This window comes from Acanthisitta chloris, unplaced genomic scaffold (assembly GCF_000695815.1).
Source record: "Acanthisitta chloris isolate BGI_N310 unplaced genomic scaffold, ASM69581v1 scaffold11470, whole genome shotgun sequence".
In the NCBI taxonomy this organism is placed as follows: Eukaryota; Metazoa; Chordata; class Aves; order Passeriformes; family Acanthisittidae; genus Acanthisitta; species Acanthisitta chloris.
Window position 1 is genome coordinate 76855 of NW_008653379.1, and position 21929 is coordinate 98783.

At 36.0% G+C, this 21929-nt stretch overlaps 1 protein-coding gene across 1 annotated transcript in view; it reads left to right on the forward strand.

Annotated features, from left to right (window-relative positions):
• LOC103807973 (voltage-dependent calcium channel subunit alpha-2/delta-3-like) overlaps nt 1-21929 on the forward strand; it is a gene marked incomplete at both ends in the record, with an annotated part of 83316 nt that overhangs the window by 50735 nt on the left and 10652 nt on the right. The window contains 4 exons of the mRNA XM_009080728.1: nt 5381-5512; nt 6882-6942; nt 7032-7182; nt 14201-14275. Of these exons, the coding sequence (XP_009078976.1) occupies nt 5381-5512; nt 6882-6942; nt 7032-7182; nt 14201-14275 (419 nt within the window). The remainder of the gene's footprint in view (nt 1-5380; nt 5513-6881; nt 6943-7031; nt 7183-14200; nt 14276-21929) is intronic.

Sequence of the window (21929 nt, forward strand, 5' to 3'; positions counted from 1 at the left end):
GGTATGTTGTGTGTTAAATATTTTACAGCACAGTTGGCTTCATTTAACAGCAGTCACGTTTGCTTTCTTTTCCCCTAATTTGCAGTGTATTCCACTGGCTTCCTGTATTGTTTGTCATGACACTTTTTCTGCTCTGCAGCTTGCAGAGTTTTAAATTTCCTGGCTGCTGATAGTCACTGTTCCATCAGCCTGTGCAGAAATTTCTTCTTGCCATGTGTTATAACTGCCTTTTTTTTCCTCAGTATTCATGACTAATTTTGCTTTTGTGAGGAAAATACAGTGGATAGAGGGTCTCTGTGCAATTTGCTTAATTCCTATGTTCTGAGCATTTTTTTTCTCTTTCCCACTTGGAAAACTGTTTCTAGCAGTGGTTTGCATGTTGTTCACCCTGTCTCAGTCACAGCCCAGTACCCTAGAGTTCTGTGGTGTAGTATTTTCCTTCCAGTCTTTCAGATTTCATAATCTTCATTTGTATCATGCAAAAGTGATTAGCATGTTTTTTCTGAAAGTACAGAAATATCCTGGTATCTGCAGTCATTAATTTATGGAGGATTATCTGTCAGGAATACTGGGTTTTGATTTTGGTTTTCTTCAGCTCGAGGCAATTGCTGGGTAGCCACTCCTATTTGTTTAGGCTGTGTTAGATACAGGTGTAACTGCCTCATATGCCTTTCTCCTTGGACAACATCTCTATTAAAGCAGCTTCTTTCTAGTTCTTCCTGGGATGCCTTTGACTTTTGCTCCAAGTTTCTCCTTTCAGTTTAAAAAAGGGTAATGTTCTGTGTTCACCAATGGTGCCTATATGCCGCTTCCAGAGTTTTGCTCTAACCTGCTCACAGGTCAGTCCACATACTGGTTGCTTTTAGCTGTTATGTTAAGCAGGGCCTGGCCAGGTTAGCAGCAGAATGAGTGACCTCAAAGGTCCACTGGTTTGCTGCAGGACACTTTATAATTCATTAGGTGGCAAGCTCTTAGCAGAGACAGAAATGAATCTCTATCCCAGAGTGGTGTTAATGAGGAGTTTGCAGCTGTAGTTTTGGCTATCAAATGAAGTAAAGTTGTATCTCAGTCCATCTTTTTCATAAAAACCCCCCAACAAACCAAAAAAACCTACCCCAAAATCACCAACCTCCACTCCCCAAATAACCCAAACCAATGCCCAAATGTGCTCAGGAAACTCAGCATAAAAACAAACATGTCTGACCATACTCCAGTTCTTCTGCTGTCACTTCAAAGGAAAAGGGGAAAGTTATTAGGGAAATGTTTAAGATGAAGACACTAGCCAACTACTATGCCTTTATACAGTTGTGCACTTGAAATCTTTACCATCCTATACACTTACAAGGAGGGAATGTGATTTCTGACATTGGCAAATGGTTCCCAGCACATGAAGCAAAATGGACAAACACCTTCTTTTATGTCTGCAGATGGCCAGATGCTTTGATCTGTGAGCTGATGCATCCACATTACCCAGTGGAGGCAGAGGGAGGGGAAGAGAGAGAAAAAAGTGAAGGCAGTTGCCAAAATTGGCACCCAGCCCCAGCTCTTGGAATATGCTGGACCACCCTGAAAAGCATTGATATTAGTGTTGAGTAGTGTAATTATTAGATTGTTGGTGTATGTCCCAGCAAAGTATGTGATTTTGTTATTCTTTAAAATATGACCAGACTAAATATGTTGTCAGTGTCATAAAAACTAAGCTAATATTGTTGCTATCTCTGAGCCAGAAGGGTGCTGGATTTTGCATTCCCTTTCCAGTGCTTGGTCCCGTAGGCTGTGCTTGTACAGCTTTATTGCATGACAGAACTGCTCTGTAATGTTAAGGGCTGCCCTCGAGGTTGTCAGATATTACAAGAAGGAGCACCATTTTCAATGCCAGCACCTTTGACAGCTTTCCAGGAGAAAGTAATGATTATATCAGAAAAGTAATATAATAGGGGAAAAAATCTAAGGACCAGCAGTAATTTTTTTTTTCTTGATAATAAAGCAAAGTTTGGCAAGAAAAATGAAGTATGCTGTACTTTCTTCATAGTCACTGAATTCTTCAGTGGTCTTCCCTATTTTCTGTAAAGCTTGCTGAAATTATTAGAGTGTAAAATGAGTTGTGTATGTATTAGTTTCTTTCCACAGACTTATTCTGTTCTAGATACCTTATGAATTCTGTGAAAAAAAAATTAAATCATTATCTTTGGTATGATGTTGCACAGCTTTCAGTCTGCACACCTTGGTTGCCTTTGTTGAGACTTCAGACCTCTTTCTTCGGGTCAGTAGGATATATGACAGCAGCTTAATTGCTACATGCATTTGTACTGTTCTTTGGCAATTTTGTTTCAATTTCATGTCACTGTACCTGCTTGCCTGGGGGTTGGTTTTATATTAAATATCAGTAAAAAGCAGGTAACATCTACACAAACAGTGGTGGAGCAAAATCCCATATAATTGCAAGCCAGCTCATCTGAGAGGTGAGGGAAAGGGAGTGTTTCAATTATATTTTAGCTGTTACTGCCAGGAAGCAAAAGCAGAGTTGATATTTCAAGAATTGTGGTAGAAGATATTTATATTTATTGTCTTTGAGCCCCATAACATCACATTAATGATTTTGCATTTATATTAAGCCTTATATTTTTCTTTCCTCCCTTCCTAAATTTCTGAATATTCACAAGCATTCATTTATAACTACTGACATATAACTATCTTGGGGATGCAGATGACATTCACCAATAGTTAAAAAACTTAAGGACACTGTTTCTAAATGCAGTACTGGGGGCAATTTAAACAATTTCTTATAATTGCTAAAATTGGAAATTGCCAGAAATACAAGTTTAACATATAGGTTATTAGATGATGAGACTATAAAATTTTAATGAGGACATATGGTCAGCAGCTCAGTTGTATTTAGGATGGTGCATGTGGACAGAGATGCATCCACATAACAGCCTTATCAGATTTAGAACAAGGAGCTCCAGTTTGAAATCCTCATGCCTGAAGGTGCAGTAGCCAGTAAAGACACAATTTCCATATGGACCTGCTGTTTTATACTGTGGGTACATTTATTCCACACTTCCCTTTTCTTTGTATTCTAAGGATTGACCTGTTTGTGGCCATTTTTTTTCTTTATAAAAATGGTTGATGCATAAAATGTAACTTGATATTGTAAGAAGAACAGCCAGCGAACAGAGATGCAGGGTGTGGGAAGGAAACAAATTGCCACCAGCTTTCATTTGGAAGGAACCCAGTCAGCATAGGTCACATTTGAATGGTGCCCTTCTATTTAAAATGCCTTCTTTATGCTCTTTTCAGCTAAACTAATTCCTATCAGTTTCTGAGTCACTGGATTAATGTTTATAGTGATCAGCACTTGGATGATCACTGTTGTCAGCCTAATGCAAAATATAGACTCCACCAGTCATGCTCAAGGAAAATTTCCTGATTTTATTTTCATGGAGTTCTCTAATCTGTTGTACAGATGTATAAATATGTTAAGTGGATATGCACAGATGGGCTAAAAATATTACCCAAAATATCCATGGATATTTTAATATGATTTTAAAAAAATTTTATTTTTTCAAACTTCACATTCAGTTTAAAGCTTAAGAAGTGGTGATTTAAGTTGTTCCATGACCTTATGGAGCTGAAGTGTATATAGAATTCAAAGAAAATCATCATTGGGTTGGGAGGCAGAGTGAGGGTTCTGCTTACATGAGTGGCACAGGTTCATTAGGAATAGGCATCTCACCTTATCTCAGTATTGTAGTGCTGAGTCAGTAATGCCACTGCAATTACTAGTGATTTAGATATTCCACCAGAACTTGTCTATAGGAGCAAAATCAGATTATCAGTGCTTGAACTAGTCCTGGGAAGTTTCAGTGGACTGAGGATAGGATTCTCATTTTAGTGCTTCTCTTTCCAGGTAATGTCTAAATGCTGAACAATGAATTGATATTTTGGAGTCCTGAAATAGGAACATAGTTTTACAATCCAATGACAGATCCTGGGATAGGTGGTCTTGACAGTTAATTTGTGATATCTTGGACCCAGCTTGTTATTAGAGTAACTGCAGACTGGGAAACAACTGGACAATAGATTTTGCCATCTAGGCAAAATTGAAGTAGTACCCTTGGACTAGTGACATTGGTTTGTTTGATATGTGTCTGGTTGGACAGATTTTAACTGTGTATTTCATCCTGTAGAGAAGCAAGTATCTATACTCCACATTTTTAAAAACAGCATCTGTTTTGTTGACCTTGCTTTTTCAGTAGTCCTTTTACATGAACCTAAATATTTAGAAGAAAGCAACATTCAAAGTCCTGTAGCTGAGACGTTTCCCTTTTTTTTTTGGCTGGATTTCTTGATAAATGCAAGGGAAGAAAACAATTCACCTTCTTTCCACTCCATTAAAATCACATTCTAGGCAGTCGTCTGAAATCAAGACAGTGACAGTATTTGCAAGCTAATGGAGGCTTTATTTCAAATGCTCGAGCAAATGTTACTGTGTATTCGTGTATGCACACTTTTGCAAATTGAATAATACATCTGTGACTTCAGTTGTTTTTTCCTTTCTATTCTGCTGACTTCACATACAGATTGAATTGGGAATACAGTGTACCTTAATTGTTTCTCATCTTTCAAAATTCACGGTTTGAAATTCAGTAACGTTTTAAGATCCGTTCATTGATTTCTCATTTCCTGCTATTGAACCAAATCTGCAGCTTAAAAACATACTTGGGAAGCCTGATGTTTTGGGAAGATTGATGTTTTAAACAGAACAGTTTCAACATCAAGGATTTGCTTTGTAGTTCTGTTTCTATGGGAATAAAAACTAATTGGGTAGTTGTTGTGAAATGTGGGTTCAGTGTTTTCCAAATATTAGTTAGTGTTATTTGTCATGAGATTTTGTGTGTGTATGTATATCATAATTCAAGTGTGAAATAAAATGTATCTCACTTTCTGTTCCAACATGGAAGCTTTCAGATTTAGTGAAAGTTATCTTACCAATTTGAAGGTAAGGAAAAAAAAAAGTGTTGCAATGAGGCATTCCATACATTTAGGGAAGGTAAATTGAGTAAATAATCTATTATTAGATTGACTTAATTATGTTCTTCAGAACAAGCAATACAGTAGTTCAAGATAGATGGTCTAACGAGCAATTTTAACTTATCTAAATTATGTCCCTGATGTCTCTGCTCTATTATAACCATACTGCTATTATTTAAGTGTATCATTTATTTAGAATCATTTATTTTACAAAGGAAATTCAATTATGCTCTTCAATAATTTACAGTCAGTAGATTTTAGGGTTTTGAATAAGCTGAAAATGATAGAGTTTAAGGATAAGGATAAAATCACATTTCTTTGTGTGTATGGTCTGGTTTTTTTTCAGATCCAGCCATTGTAAATGGAGTTTATTGGTCAGAATCTTTAAATAAGGTGTTTGTTGATAATTTTGATCGTGACCCTTCTCTCATCTGGCAATACTTTGGAAGTGCAAAGGGATTTTTCAGGCAATATCCAGGTAAGAAAAACAGAAGGTCTTACTTAAAATACAATAAAGAATACTAAGGCTGCAGATTTCTATGGAGTATAATCACAAATCCTGACTTCAACAGATACTTGCAATTTTGGTTTTACTTCATCTAGTTTTCAGAGAGAGAGAGATTTCTAATCAACATATTCAGCTTTCTGAGGTTTTTCTACCAATTTTCATTTGGAGGTGAAGCCCTCATGATAACTCATGTCCTCATAAATATTCCTATTCAGATAGACATATACAGACATATGAAAAATAACTTTGATACAGACTGTGGAGAAGGAGGGCAAAAGGATTAAATGCTTCATATGGTTATGAAACTTAATAATGTGCTGTATAGATGCATACAGTAAGACTTATTTATAATTTCTTGTTCAGGTTTTAGACTTGCACTTAACCTGACATATATACATTTAAAGATTTTAAAAACTTATTGTAAAGTTTATTTTCACACCAGTTGTAATAAAATGCAATTAAATCACTTGTATTATTTCTATTAAAACACATGTTGTTGCCTATTAAGTTTTATGTTTAATCCCATACCAAATTTACCACATTAGTTAAATAAACTGATTCACAGCTTTGGATCAGGCCCATAGCAGGATCTGTTCCTTTAGCTGACATGGTTTAGCAATCCATTTTTTTTTTAAGTCTTGAGTTTAATGTGAGCAAGTTTACTCTCAGCCTGTATGACTGAAAGGGATTGAAAGTAATGGCTGCTACATCTGTGTTAGTTTTAGATTAAATTTCAGTTTCCAAGCTCCATGATATTTCAAATATTAGTCCTTATTTTAAAGGCTGTTTCTCGTTTTGCGCTAGAAAATGAGTGTAAAAAGCAGGAAGAATTGCCCTGTCAGGTTTTTTTTCCTTGGAGAAGTTTTAATCACATTGCTTTTGACCCACTACTGGGAGATATTACCCCTTCAAAGTGATGTGAGTGAAACAACAGGAGTTATGACCTTATGAATGAAGCAGTTAGTGTAACAGGAGCTGTTGAGATCACTATGGGTAGTAAGTGCTCAAGGTTTGGGAGGGTCTTGGCAAACACCAAAGACTAAGTATGACAATACTTTTGTGAAAATAGTGCAGTGAGCATAGTGGGCCTGAAGAGGATTTCACCTTACAGTATACTAAAAGAGAATTAGGAAAGTACCTGTATTTCTGGTGGCCCTATTTTATTAATTTTATTTTTTCCAGTATTTTCTATGTTATAATGGCACTGCCTGTTAGACTGAAGTATGAAACTCCATTAACTGCAGCTTATCCCCAATACCACAGATATATTTTGAGCAGGTACTGTGAAAATGTAATTTAATCTTTTATTCTCTCTCTTTTGTTTTTCTTTTTTTGACAGGAATTAAATGGGAACCTGATGAGAACGGAGTCATTGCATTTGACTGCAGAAACAGGAAATGGTAGGCAATAGATGGCTACCAGTGTTTAAGAAATTTGAAAGGATGCAAAGTTCAGTATTTAAAAGAAGTTGTTTTGTCTTTTGTCTTAGGTACATTCAGGCAGCAACTTCTCCAAAAGATGTGGTAATTTTAGTGGATGTCAGTGGAAGTATGAAAGGGCTTCGCTTGACTATTGCAAAACAGACAGTTTCATCTATTTTGGATACCCTTGGAGATGATGACTTCTTCAATATAATTGCTGTGAGTGTCTCAGGATAGCTTTATCTTGTTTTTTTTTTTAAAATTTTCTTCCATCATTTCCCGCTGTCATGTTTTACATCACACAAGACACTTGAAATATGTTGCAGATAGGTGATGGATAAAATGACATCTGAACCCACTGGACAATGTTTTTTCAGTGCAAGATTCTTCAGCTGACAGAGTTTTCATACTGTTTGTCCATGACTTGCAATTTGAAACCCCTAAAATAAGTTGTCTTGAGTTTGGGAGTTGCAAAGAATAGTAATAAGGGATATTTTTAGTTTGCTTGAACTATCTACATTAACTTAATTTTTAAGTTTTGGTTGTATCCACGTGTTTCCCTGCCTTCCCTCTTCCTTCAGCTTCTACAACACAGTGCAAATTGCAAAGTGGTTAATATGTAAGAATTAAGGAGGATTTGGGGCTTTTTATTTTCTTTTTTTCTCAAAGGCAAGTGTCCTTTCTATACTAAAATAAATGACCCCAGTGACCCCAGTGCAAATCATTTAGATTGTACGGAGAACAGAGTATTTATGCATGAAGTATATGTGCATTTACTGTATTTTTAACAGAGAGCAGGCAGTTCAGGATATCTTTCCTATTAATCTCCTTGCATGATAATTGCATAATTAGCAGAAACTAGTGTAGTAGAAAGATATAAGTGCATACCATATAAAAAAAAATTTACTGTCCTTCAAAAAAAACTGTGATTAACTCTAATCTATGTAACTTCTGTAAGTTGAAAGGATGTTTTAACTAAGAAATTATTAAGATGCTTGACCAGCCATCTTTTTGTGCATAATCTCAGTGTTTATCAGTAGTTGTGACAGTTACTGTGAATGATGTAAGAAGAAAAAAGAAATGTGGGGTTTTTAAGTGAAGCTTTTTTACTTTGGGAAAACCAAAAATTCTCATCTATAAGACAAAATGTAAAACTGTGTGTAGCTGTGATCCAAACTAATGATTTTGCCCAAATAAGTAGTACAGCAGAAATGCTGTGTTAATACTTGAAAAAAACCCTGCAAGTATGAAATAACTAAATGTCGTTTTTTTTCTAATTTCAAGTTTAATGAAACTGCTGTGCTTGCTTAGGATCAGAAATTCTGAATTTTAGAAAGAAATGTAATTACTGTGGTAATTACAGCATTTGTCTGAAGTAATTTTTTTTACTCCATAGGTTCTGTCCTCTCTATAACTTCTTTTACGATGGATATGTGTTTGTTCAAATAAGTAGAAATAGCAACTGAGAATGTGTTTTTATGATTACCAGCTCAGCTGTTTAATTTTGTTAGGACTTTGATGGTTAGGGATTGTGCAAATATGAACCTGGAATTATTCCCTGCATTGAAAGAAGTACCACAGAAACACTGGGAGAACAAGGGAGTGTGACAGGAGTGACAGTGCAGGAGTAAAAAGCACTGTCCTGTCACCTTGGAGCTCTGCAGGAAGAGTTTGTAAGGAGTTGTTTTGGATGAAGTGCCACAATAAAAGCTTTGGTGTCTCACCAGACAAACAAATAACAATGTAAAGAAACCACAAAATTTCTTTGCTTGAAACTGTAACAAAGTAGCAAGAGGGATCACTGCTGTGGAGAAGGGAGTGGACCTTTACAGGAGCAGTGGCACAGGTAGGCTGACATGGGGTCACAAACTCCTTTTAAAATGTGGTGTGTTAAGGACATAGTGAGGATATACAGTGAAGCCAAGAGTTACTGTGATGTACATTATCAGCAAAAATTACATCTGAGCATTGCTTTGACCAAGTGCCAGCAGGGCAAATGAACCTTGTCAAGCCTGGGGAAGATGTTTCAGCAATCAAAACCCGAGACAACAAAGGCCACACAAGAGGCTGCTTGGTGTGAAAGCAATGAAAATTCCATACAGCTTTTATCTATAGACAAATGTTTGAGTGAGATTATATCTTGCTCTTTATAATTTAGACATAGCCTGGTGATGTGACAGCGGTTTCATTTGAAGGAAAGATACACATATGTCTGTGTAAGACATGCCCTTTGTAACAGAGATCTGTGCTCATACAACAAGCCTCTGTATCAAGAACTCGACAGCTGTGCAGTGTGTGCAAAAATAGATCTGCTGGGCCGAGATGGTGAAGACTTACTCTTCACATAGCACACAGCTGATACTTGCTCAGACTGATTGCTCTGAACTTCTGTCCAAATCGTTGCTCTGTGAGGATTGCTGCACATCTGGAAGTCTGAGACAAAAGGCAAAGTACCTCTTTCTCTCCCCAGATCAAAGTTTGAGATGGAAGAAGAATGTTATTAGTAGGGGAAATCTGGACAAACAATGTACTTATTAAATGAAGCAAAAATTTTGAGCCTGAGTGACTGTGACTACCAGGATGCCTTTATTATGCACCGTGATTAATGGAACAAATATTTGTATGTGTTTGTATATATGTGTTCTATGCATATATAAATGTATATATAGGAGAAAGCAGAATTCAGTGCAGGTCTTACCAGAGAATAAACACAAAAGGATAATGTTAAAGATGATTTTAGCCTTCCTGGGTAAGTCGTTGCAAAATCCATCTGAAATTGATGGACTAGATGATTGAATTGCAGAAATTTATTGAAATACAAGAGCAATTTTGTGCTGTCTATGTTAAAATTTAAGGTCAGTTCACTGGTGCATGAACAGAGATGCCTACAACAAGAGAAAAGGCATATTTTTCCAATTCGCTTTGAAGTATAATTCCAAGTCAAGCATTAAATTAACAATATTATGATAAAACAAAGACTAATTTTGAGGAATGCTGAAATTTTTAAAATGCTTTTATAAAAATGTTAACTCTACATTAAATTAACAAAATATTAACTGAGCCAAGAATGTTAAATTAATTTTACTGCTTTAGTCACACCATTTTAACAAAACTGATTAGAATAAAAGTATTTGTTAATTCAACGCACAGTAGTATAATTCCCTGTTTTAATATGTAGAATTTTCTGTTGTAAATGGTTTCAGTGTAGCCTCTTTGTTGGAGTCCTACAGAATAGACTATGCTTAAACTTACTTTTCATCCTGCTTGAATAATCAGATTCTGCACAGCTAATGTGTGAGCAGGCTGACAGAGAGAAAGGCACCCAAAGCTAAGCTCTGTATGACTGCTCCAAGCAATGGGCTGTGCTTGTGTGCCACTTGTTGATGTGGTAACACTAGTGGAAATACCAGTTCCTTTGGCTCCTTTTCTGGATTGACTTCACTCTTGGATCTTAGCTTGGTCTGTTTTGGATATCTGAGTATGCTTAATATAGCATGAAATCTTTTGTCTGTGTATTGTTACACAACAAAATGTGAATTGAATGCATTTCTCTGGACCTTGCTGCAGACAGCTTAAATATGACAATGGATAAATATAAAAATGCTAAGGAAAATGTATACCTCTTGTGCAGGTGTGCTAGAACCATATATAACTCATTTTCAGAATATTAATAGTATCTTATTATAGAATATAGGCCAGCAGCTGTCGAACTAGCTATATGGTTTCTCTTAGTTCAGATTTGAGCCCACTCAGTTTTTTTGTGCCTGTTGTGCAAAGAAATAAGTAGAGTGAGAAAATAATGTTAACTAATAAAACAGAGAAATATAACTAAGTAAATAAAATAATAAATATAAATGTAATCAACATGTTTAAATTACAAGAGAGATGAAAGTAGATCGAGGTTTTAGAAGAGGAGCTCAGAGAGGAAAATAACTCATTTTTACCTCTCTCTCTCAGCAAAACATAAGGTATTCCCAACTACTGTGCAGGTATTAGCTTTCTCAACTATCACATGCAAAGATATCACATGCCAGAGTACAGGGGAATGGGTCTATGCAGAACTGGGAAATATAAGAAAACAGTGTGATGCAAGATCCTTGAAAAGCTCAACTGCAGCCTTTCACTGAGGTAGATTAACAAGACATCTATGTGGGGTATTGCTGGTGAAGTCAGCAATTGCTAATCGGCCTTTTGATACAAGATCAGGATGCTATTTCATGGAATATAAAATTTTAAATGTCATAGGAAAACTGCAGAACTAAGTTCAGATTGCTGGTGAGTTAGTGGGGAAGAGGAAGGGGGAAGAATTTCTTCCCTTTTTGCACTTTAAAGATTTGGCACAGTTAAAAGAAAGGCATCACCAATATAACTAAAGCACCTATGACAAGGGCAAGGAATCGAATATATGCTGTGAAACACAAGGTAGGTATTTACTAGAAGCTGACAGAAGATCTTATCAAGTGGATGTGCTAGTTTAAGCAGCAAGTTCTGCTTGAATTCTTTCCCATGTTGCATCAGAATTCGACAGTTTTCATGGACTTAGGCAGATACCTACTCTTTTGGGATTTTTTTAGGAACTGAAATAATTTTTTTTCAGTAGATTTATCCATCTCTTTTTATTTGAGATTTTAAGAAATGATTAGAAAATTTATTTAATTAGCAAAGAACTGAAAATTAAAATAGAACATTAAAATGCACTCTTGCAAGAATTCAAACCATCAGAAGGTTCTATATCTTTTTCTATAAAGGTTTTTCTTACTGTGCTTTCATTTGTATCTGTACAGTAGACACACAAGAAAGAGAACACTTTTAAGTGATGCTCATTATCCATAGAACTCTGTTACATAAAATACTCCTTTACATATTCACACTCTGTGAAAGTATGAGCATCCTTTATACTGCACAGCTGGTGAGCACTAAAGGTGTGGTAAAGGACTGGGAATCTCTCTGGGTTGTGGTGCAGCTACCAGCCATGCAAGCTACAACTCTGGGGGAATAGTTACTCAAAATGGTAGTTAAAGCAAATCTTACAGATATCTAGTGGACAGAAATTATGCTACTTAGATGCAAGGCCTGATAGAATAGGAAATTGTTTCATCTGTTTGCTGGTGGTGATTTCATAAGAAAAAGATAAAAAAAATAGTGACAGTACCACATCATTAGGAAATCTTGAGTTTGCTTGCATGCAGATGACTTGGACAGATAGCAACTGAGGGAAAGATAGCCTTTAGCATTTTATTTTGTGTTGGCCTATTGCACACACTGTGTTTTCTTATCATTTAAAGAAAACTATGTATGTTCTTGTAGTTTCCAATGGCATCTACAGAAATCAAGCTAAGAACAGGCTTAACTGGAAAGTATCTTGATTAAAGAACATGCTGAGAAAAAAACCTGTGTGAAGACAGGAAATGTCTTGGGAGTTAGGGGCTGGTGTACCAGAGTCTGTTACAGATTTTCAGTTAGATTTTTTTGCAATGGAATCGAATATGGTCTTGACTTTGAACTATTATAAGAGATGCTGTGTAGTTTGGCATGATTATTTTGCAATGACTCTCAGGAGACAGATTGGAAGGCAGTCTGAACAGAGAAACTACAGGGGAAAGTACATCGTTTATCAGATCAATAAACTGTTATGAGACTGAGATGCACACGGGACACTCAGTGACTCTAAAGTGTTCTAAAAGCCTTTGCCTTGTATTTCATATTACCTTTGAAAAAATAGATAAGTCCACAGGCTCTCATGTATTGAAATAACATTGCTGGGAATAAAATAATTAGGGAAGCATACAAATCTGCTGCAGAAATTGTGTGTAAATACCTTCCAAGCATTTTCGTTTGTTTCTGTACAACCAGTTACTATGTTGACGCTGATTTTACTATTGCTGAATATCCAGCAATAGTAAATTACTCTGGGTTTATATTCCCTTATAGATGAGGACTGAGTCTGGCACAGTGCCTCAAGAATAACTTCATGCAGTTCAAATTAAATACTCTTCCCTATGCAAGAGTAATTATGTAATGATGAGTGTGGTGAGTGGTGCACTGTTAAAATGAATGGTGACGACAGGTGTCCAAAGTGGATCAGGTTGCAGGGACCTATGGTGCAGAGAAAGAAGTGGTGTTAAATTGGAGAGAGTAGAACAAATTCAGAGTTACAGGCAGACAGAGACAGTGAAAACCTGCAGTAATAGAGACTTCTGGCTAAGCAGCATTCAGTAACAAGTCATTCATTGCAAAGCTTTTTTTTATTCCTACTGAGATGGAGGAAGAAGGGAGTAAATGCATATATTAATGTAACAAAATATTTTCCCTGATTGTTTTTTTTGAAGTAACATGTCACCTTTTGTTGTTTACTATGGGTATTCTGATTCACTTAATGCCTTATGAAAAGGTAAATCTACTTAAAGCCTAGATGCAGAAGCCTTACAGTTTAATCTGTGAAAACTTCTAAAGTAGATTAAATTAATGGGAGGAGGAATTAAGTTAACTAGACAACTTTATGTAGACTCTTTGAAGGTACTGCTTTATTAATTTTTATCTGTGTTGAAAGGTTTAAAAGATTTAAACAATCAAATCCAAATTTTTATCAAGTATTGAATCTGAAAGATCTACTGATTACAGATGAGACTTCAGTTTTTTTAATGCTTAAGATGCTTCTGAAAGTAGCACTGGGCTATCTAACTTGCTTAGACAGATAATTCCTTCAAGATCTGTCACATCGTCTTGACACAGTGTGTAATAAGCCACTCAGCTTGACTGAAGTTCTGACAATTGCCAAATGTTTCCACCATTGATTCAAGCTTACAGATTTTTTTTGGTGTAGTTACTCATTAGCATTTCAAAATGTTAGCCATTGCCACAAATATTTGTCAGGACCTTTTTTTATATGTAGCCAAGAACTGGGAGTTGTGATTGTGATATATCAAACATGACCTCTTAATACTATCCAGATTTCAACCTGAAAGATATTTTTGCCAGTTTCTATATTTAGTACCCTTAACTCCACCTGAGTGTTGGCATCCATGCAATTAAATGATTCTTTGGAAGTATAAACTTCTGAAATATTAGGAATCATGTAAAAAGAAAAAAAACCCCACAGTCAATTTTTAAAATGAATGAAATCCTTTAGTTCTTGCTTTCTGTGCATGCTTCATTGTAGTTCTAAATCATTAAATTGAATTGTATCTTCCAAGGTTTTAATTAAATTTTTCATCATACTTTGTATTTCTCTCTATAGTATAATGAAGAACTCCACTATGTAGAGCCATGTCTGAATGGAACATTAGTTCAAGCAGACAGAGCCAACAAAGAGGTAAGGAATGAAAGTAACAAAACTGCAGAGAGGATGCAGTGGGTAACAATGTGCTAGAATGATATTTTTCTAGTACACTGCATTCCATTATTAGAATTTATTAATTATTTTCCTCATGCTGTTTCAAAGAAGTTTTATGTGACTCTGTAGGAAGAAAAAGAAATAACCTCTTAGTCAAATTGGTTGAATAAATTTAATGGCAAATTATAGAAATAACTGAAAATATACTGTTAATAAAGTTTGGCAATTATTTTAGCTAAAATATTTCAGCTGCCTAAATTGAACTATCATTCAGTTGCAAAAAATTACCAAGGAAGAGATTGCATTCTTAACTCAAACTGACACTAAAGTTGAAACAAAATCTCAAAACAAGTGAAAACAAATGTAATACTATAGGAATAAAAGAATTTAGCACTCCAAACAGGTCTGTCAATGTAACAATGCATTCATTCAAGAATACTCTGTGAAAATGTTCAAATTAGTTACATCCTATTGGAATTTTTCAGGTAAAAAGTACAGTGATTTCAGTGAAAATTGTATTTGAAGAGAGATTGCAGGATGAATCTGCAGCTTGAAGTTTAGTTTATTGACATCCAAATGCAGTTTCTCTATTCAGGCATTATGCTAGTACACTTTTTGGGAGGATAAGGTAAGGTTGTTTATGCCATGTAGAACCATGAAATAAGATAGTTGACAAGTCCTGTGACTCCTGTAGAGGGAAAGGATGCTGAAAATAAGCCACTTGTGTTATAGAACTTCTTCCTTGCTAAGAGTTCTTCCTCTCTTCTTAAAGTGATTTGTCCACCTGTACTAGGTCTTGCTTGTGGCTGGATGAGGCAGTAGTCATGCATCTTTCTTTAAATAGTTCTCTATTTTTATTAAAGACAAATGAGAAGAGTTTCATCTTAACATTGAATTGGGCTTAACATCCAGTGTGGTAGTTCATTTTTGCTCGAATCATCACAGGAAGTAGAAATCACAGCTCTAAAAACACACATCGAAGTGGGTCAGTTCTGGGTCTTGTCATGAATACCAAGACAAAATGAATTTGATCTTGTTATGCTGATCTTTACTCCATATTATTCACAAGAGTTCTTTGCATTTTACCTACCTATACACCTATGTACTACAAAAGTTATTCTTCATGAGCTGCTTCCTTAATAGACTTGATATTCTCCACCATAGTTATCTAAATACCACTTGGTTACTATGTGGAATGACAGGAATTATTTCTAATAATTTGAAGTCCCTTATTTGTAGGCTGTGATGCAGTTTCCTAAATGAGCCCTTTATTGTGGGTACATTTAATGAGTCATATGAGATCTGTGCAAGTTCTAGCTGCAAACCTAAAGATTCAAATGTATTGTCCAGATGTCCTGCCTGGAATTAATCCTACTGTTAGCCTTTCCATCTCTCTGCAACTGATGAAAATGCAGATTACCATACACCCATATGTTACTTAATGTCAGATTCATTTTAATTTAATTGATCAAAACCTTTGAATGCCACCCAGATGATGCTCAGATTTTACAAACAGTGCTCAGTGGTTCAAAATAACCTAGTACAACTTAATATTTTGTTATTCAGAATGTGCTTTGATACAATATCTAGCAGGCTGGATTATTTATTTATTTTTATTTATGGAATAACTTTGTGCTTTATTTTGCATATAAATTGAATAACACATCCAAGGTTTGAGGCAATAATTAAATATTACTTTTATCCTAGTAATTTATATAGGTGTGCTAGTTAATGTTCTTTCCTTGGAAGGTCAGACCCCTAACAAAAACATCCCTCTACAACATGCACAGACACACCTCCAAGATCTTGCTAACTGCATCTTGCTAGGTTCATCTGACATCACTTGTAGCAAATAAAGGCAGTTCTTAGAAGCAGAGATAAGAAATTCCTTTGAGATGTTTGACTGGAGCTTTTAATCTCATGAGGAAAGCAGCTGTTTCAATAACTCCAAAAAAATTGCTTTCACAGGATCAGTACCCCAGTCTATATTTGTCTTGAAATATTTATTGAAGAACTGCTTTCTTTCAGGAAGACTCAGATGTTTTCAAATGGAATCGTTCTACTCTGAGGATAACACTTAAACATGCTGAATGTCCACTTAAACACACTGAATGTCTTTCTTTTAACGGTGTTTTATCTCCAACGAAACAAAGAAATAGGAAAAGAAAGTCTAGATTAGCTATCCTTATCACTTGCACTTAATGTGTAGAAAGCTAAAGGCCAAACCAGCTTCTCAGCACAATAAATAGGGTTAAATTACACAAACTTGGGGCAGATGGATCAGGGCTGGACATGGGGAGAGACCAGACCCTCTTTTTTGGGCAGAGTTGAGTGGGTTCCCTGGTGCCAGCACAGACTCAGCCCAGCTCATCCCGATGCCTTGCCCAGCTGCAGCAGCAGCCAGCCTGGCTTTCCAAGGTTTTCCACAAGTGAGTGTTGTGTTTGCCACCCGCAGCAGCCTCCTGCCTCAGGCAGCTGGGCTACAGCCAGAGCCTATCCTGTTCCCATGCACAGCCTGTCTAGGTAAGAAGAAACCTGGGAGCATCTTCAGGGAATGAAGCATAAGGATATTTTTGGTAGGCTGCAGGAAACAGCTTCAGCCTTAGGGCTTATAGCAGCCTGGGAAATGAGTGCTTCTTAATGGTGTTGGTGCTGAATATTCAAAGGGATTACGGGTAGCAAATGAAAATGCTCTTTCACATTCAGGGATGGGTTGCAGAGATTCTTATCCGTAGTGTGCAGGGAATGTAAGAGGCTTCCAAAGAACCAGACTTCCAGAAAATCCAATTAGTCTTAAAAAGGAAAGAAAGAAAAAAAAGCTATCTGGTGTCTGGTTTACACATTTTCTCAGTGAAACATTGTCACTCTTGCCCCCTCCCCCTTCTTTTTCTGGGGCGGAAACAGTGCTGTAAACACAGTATTAATTTCATACTTTGGCTCTAGACCACTTATCATTATTATCTGGACCACAGTGTGGGAACCACTCACCTAAAAGGAAAAAAATCCATTCTCATTAAAGTATGAAAAAGCATTTAAAGCATTGTAGCCCATTTATATCCACTCTGTGTTGACAATCTCCCTTGAATCATGTATCTTAGCTTTCTGTTCCAAGCATCAGGAGACATATTATAAAGACCACTTCCTCCACTCCTTCACCTCCCATCCCTTTTTCTCTCTCTTTCGGGTAAGAACATATAGCTGACACTAGAGTAAACCTGTACAAAGTACATACAGAGCAAGGAAGTTGAATCTTTGAATGACATTCCAGTTATTATTGATGAAGCTGCATTCTTTTCCCCTACAGTGTGCAGTCTGTATTCCAGTTGCATCTTTACTTAAGAGTTGAGATGCAACTGGAATCTGTGAACTGAGCTCTCACAACTGTATTGGTAAGAGGTGAAATGTTAGATTAACTTGTTTATTTATATGATATAGGAGCCCAAGTTAGCTGAAGATTCTTGCCTGCAATGTTTTGTCAAGTAAAGAGAACAGACAGACAGAAAGAAAACATGGCATAAGTACATTTATCCCTGCAATGTTCAGCCTGGCCAGATATGTTTTGAGGGCTGGTACAGATTTCATAGTGGTTGGCATAGTGAAGGTATGAATATTTTTGAACAAGCCTCATCATACCTGTTTGGGGTCACTTGATCAAGATCACTCTTTCATTAAAGCACTGATAAATATGTTTGGTGTATTACAGTAGGCTTTTAAGGGACATAAAATAAATTTGATATAGTTAAGCATTTTAACATTTAACATATTAATGCATTTTTGTTATGGAAAAGGAATGGAGGTTGGAGAGTTTTCAGCCCTGAATCTCCAGCATGTTGATCACGTATCATATTTTTCTCTTAGAAAGTGTGAGGATACATTGAAAGAAATGATGGTTCTAAGCATCTAAACCTGTTCTCCACCAGCTTAAAGAACAGCAAAGTAATGCAGTCTTCAGTTGTAAATCTTCATTTAACTTTATTTTTATTCCTGTTAGCAACAATCTACAAGGAAGAGATGCCAGTATAATTAGTGTAATATGTTAAAAATTTCCACAGGTTTTGATCAAGTTGTTTTCCTACTTTTCTGCAAAATTGTTGGTTCTGTAAGTGCTTGTTGTATGTAGCTTTCAGAGCAATGAGGATCTAATTGCACCTTGAATTTCTGACAGATACAACTTCAGAAAGCACACTCCTTTTCAGAAAACTCATTGAATGAGGTTTTGTTTATGTATTTATAAAAGGCAAAGTTACAACTTCAACTATGACAGTGATGTGAGTGGTGTCAATATATGTGCCACCAGTTTTACTAAGATACAAAGTAGGCATCCCAATACTAGATATTTTCCAAGATACAGTGCTTCAGCTTTCATTTTACAGTCAGAGAATACAGTAATTTGTTTTAAGAATAATTAAAATGTCAGGTGATATGACAGGTGTCACAGTGTCTTCACTTATTTGTAAAAGCTTTTACAGCCTAGCAGCTGTCAAAAATTTCAGTGTTGGCACATATCTGCAGTGAAGGTTCAGTTTAGGTATGTGGATATTGTAAGCTATCCCTAATTTGCAGAACTTGCTGTAAGTTTCGTTTATCACAAAATTAAATCTGTAATTACATTGGGTAGCATAACTGAGGTTGAAATTAATCTGTGATCCCAAACATAGTTTAGTAATATAAAGTATGTAAGATACATTCTAATTTTACCAGACTATTTTATAATTTGGCCTTAGTGTTAAACAGCTGCTACCTTGAAGTGTATCAATTTGCTATACACAAATTTAAAAAAGAGTGGGAAATAGTTCAGACACTATTCTGTCACCGTCTGCACTTTCTCCACAAATTACAAACATGTGGAACTGCCTATTTTAATACTAGTTTTCTTGGGCCAAGAGGTTTTCATCTTTGAGAAACTCCATGTTACAATTTACCTACCCCAAAGGAATCGGATGACAATCTGATTTAATGTAACTCCAGATTTAAAGTAACAATATTACAATATACATTCCTCTTTTATATGTTTTTTTAATGTACTATATATGGGTTGAGGACATTTCTCTGTAAATGTTTCCAGATGAAATATATCATCTTCTAGATGCACAGATAGGCACAGTAACTCCAAACTAAATCAAGAACTTACCCCAGTGTAAATCTGAATGACAAAAATAGACAGATGTAGTGTATAACTTCCAAAGAGCTTTTATTTTTCTATACAATTACCAGAAATTAAATAACCAGAAGACTGATTCAGCAGAGAAGCTGAGTGAAATTGCCAATAAGAGGTTGGTAAATACAAATTTTGCATATTGAATTTTATTTAAGCAAATTGCTTTAGCATATTTGTCTATCCATCTCTGTCAGATCTCAAAAAAAGATTAACTGCATTGCTTAGCTGTTAAAAAACCCAAAATAGTAAAGTCTCACTGAAATCTACATTTTTTTTAAAAAAGCTAGACATTATAGACTCCCAAAACTTTCAGGTAGCCTCAGACCACTGAAATTTGGTCTGAAGTTTTTTATTGCAGTCCCAGGAAACTGATTTACTTAAGAACAATTTGCTTTCAATCTGAATATATTGAATCTTGAGCTCTTTGTTCAGCATTGTTTTTCTAATTGTTTTTCTGAAAAAAATCCTGTGTCCCAACACAGTATCTTAGGAAGCACAAATGACTGGATAATCATCACCAGCTAACTAACCTGTAATTGCCCTGGCAAGTGATTTTAAATGGGATGATGCTTAAATGCATTTTACAGATATGATGGACATTTATCTGTTAGTATTTGTGGGTAAATATCTCTGTGACACACCAGTGAACATCATCTGATTATTTTTTCTTTCTTGGTGTATATGCTCACACAGTCCATCTTCACAAATCCTGTAAATCTTTGCCAGTTCTCAGGAACATTTGGAGTTACAGCATGCATGGATGAATATGGCAACTAATACTGGAAGTAGTAAAGACTTGCAGCCAAACTGACAAAGAAATATGGAGGAATGTCGAACCCATTAACAGAGTTTTCTGTAGGAAACTCACTCTTGTCAGACAAGTCATAGCAAATATGCTTTTCCAGTGTAGCCATATAATCTCTGCTGCATATATCACTTGTGAACTGTTCCTTCTTTGGAATAAGTGGAAAATGCTTTATCCATAGGCTTGAACCCACAGTCTTGTAATACCCTCTAATTTGGGTATTTCTACTCATCATAAATGGTGTCTTATTTTTGATAATCAAAAGTAATCTATAACATAATGTGTCTCTACAGAGTACTGGAACTATTTTGTAAGGTATTGCCTTTATAAGAACAAAATCAAAACTTTGTTGTAATAAAAACACTGCAAACTGTATAAATGGGAAGTTGGGCATAACTCAACTAGTTAAGAAGCCCTGAAATAAGTAAAAATTAAAAACTGGCTCTGTTTCTCTTGGTAAGTAGGAAGATAAGAGATGAGGACTTGACTTGGTCAGTTTACAGCAGTAAACTTGCTACCAGTGTTGCTGCTGGTGTCAGTGGCAGAGAGATATAATATAAAAGCAAGCAGGTTTCCAGCAGATCCCAAAGAGGGATACAACATAGGAAGCTCAACTTATTGAGTGATGTAACTCTATTTGTGAGGATTTAGGTTGTGTCCTCACATTGCAATGCATTAAAACAGCCTGTGAGGTCCTGTAGACTGATTTTTAAGCAGAAATAGGTATGAGAATATGATTTTTCATCTTTAGAAAACCAGCATCAGTATACTCCATTCCGGATACCTCGTTGTTCTTCAAATAGGAATATTTGGACTAACACCTAGGAAAGGAACCCATTTCCAGATTCTAGGTCCATCACATGTATTAATTGGTTTGTTTCTGACTTAGAAGGTCTTAACAAACTTTATGCAGTTTAAAAAGAAAAGGAGAGAACCAAATCAAATATATTTGCTTACATTTTTGTCAGGTGTTAAGCTCACTGGGACTTTCTGGTTCCAACAGTGGATGGAGTTTAAGAACTGACAACATCAGCAGCATACAAGGCTGCAAGACGAAGTGTGTACATTGCTGGTGTTCTGGTTTGAGCCCTTGTAGGTATATGCCAAGATCTCATCCTGGCTGACATGCCCTAGTGGATATGTATCCTCGTTCTCATCAGCTCATGTTTTTCAGCCACTTCTAGATGGATTGTTGATACCTCCACAGCTGAATGTGTCAAAGGTTCCTTGCTGCAATAAGACACAACTTCTCCCATTGAGCTCTGACCCTATAATTTTGTAATCAAGACATCAATGTCTGAGTGTCATAATTGTGTGCCTAATTTGCATTCAGAATTACCAAGATTATGCATGTCAATTAGGTATTTGAGCCCATGATTAGATACTGTACATTCTGGTATTTGCACATGGAAATTAAACATGGGAAGGTTTGTGCACACTGTTGGACAGATATCCAAGTCAAACTCTAGGAAATTCAGATATTAGTCTACAAAGGCTCCAGCTGGCTAGTAAAGAGAAGTTGAGATGAACCAACATTGTTTATTGTGCAGGTTATTACTAAACAGAACTATTTAAGATGTAAAGTTTAAAATATGCTTTTTGACTCACTAAGAGCAGAGGACTCCTGCTTTTTGGGATCTGTTTGATTTCTGAATGTTACTGAAAGTGGA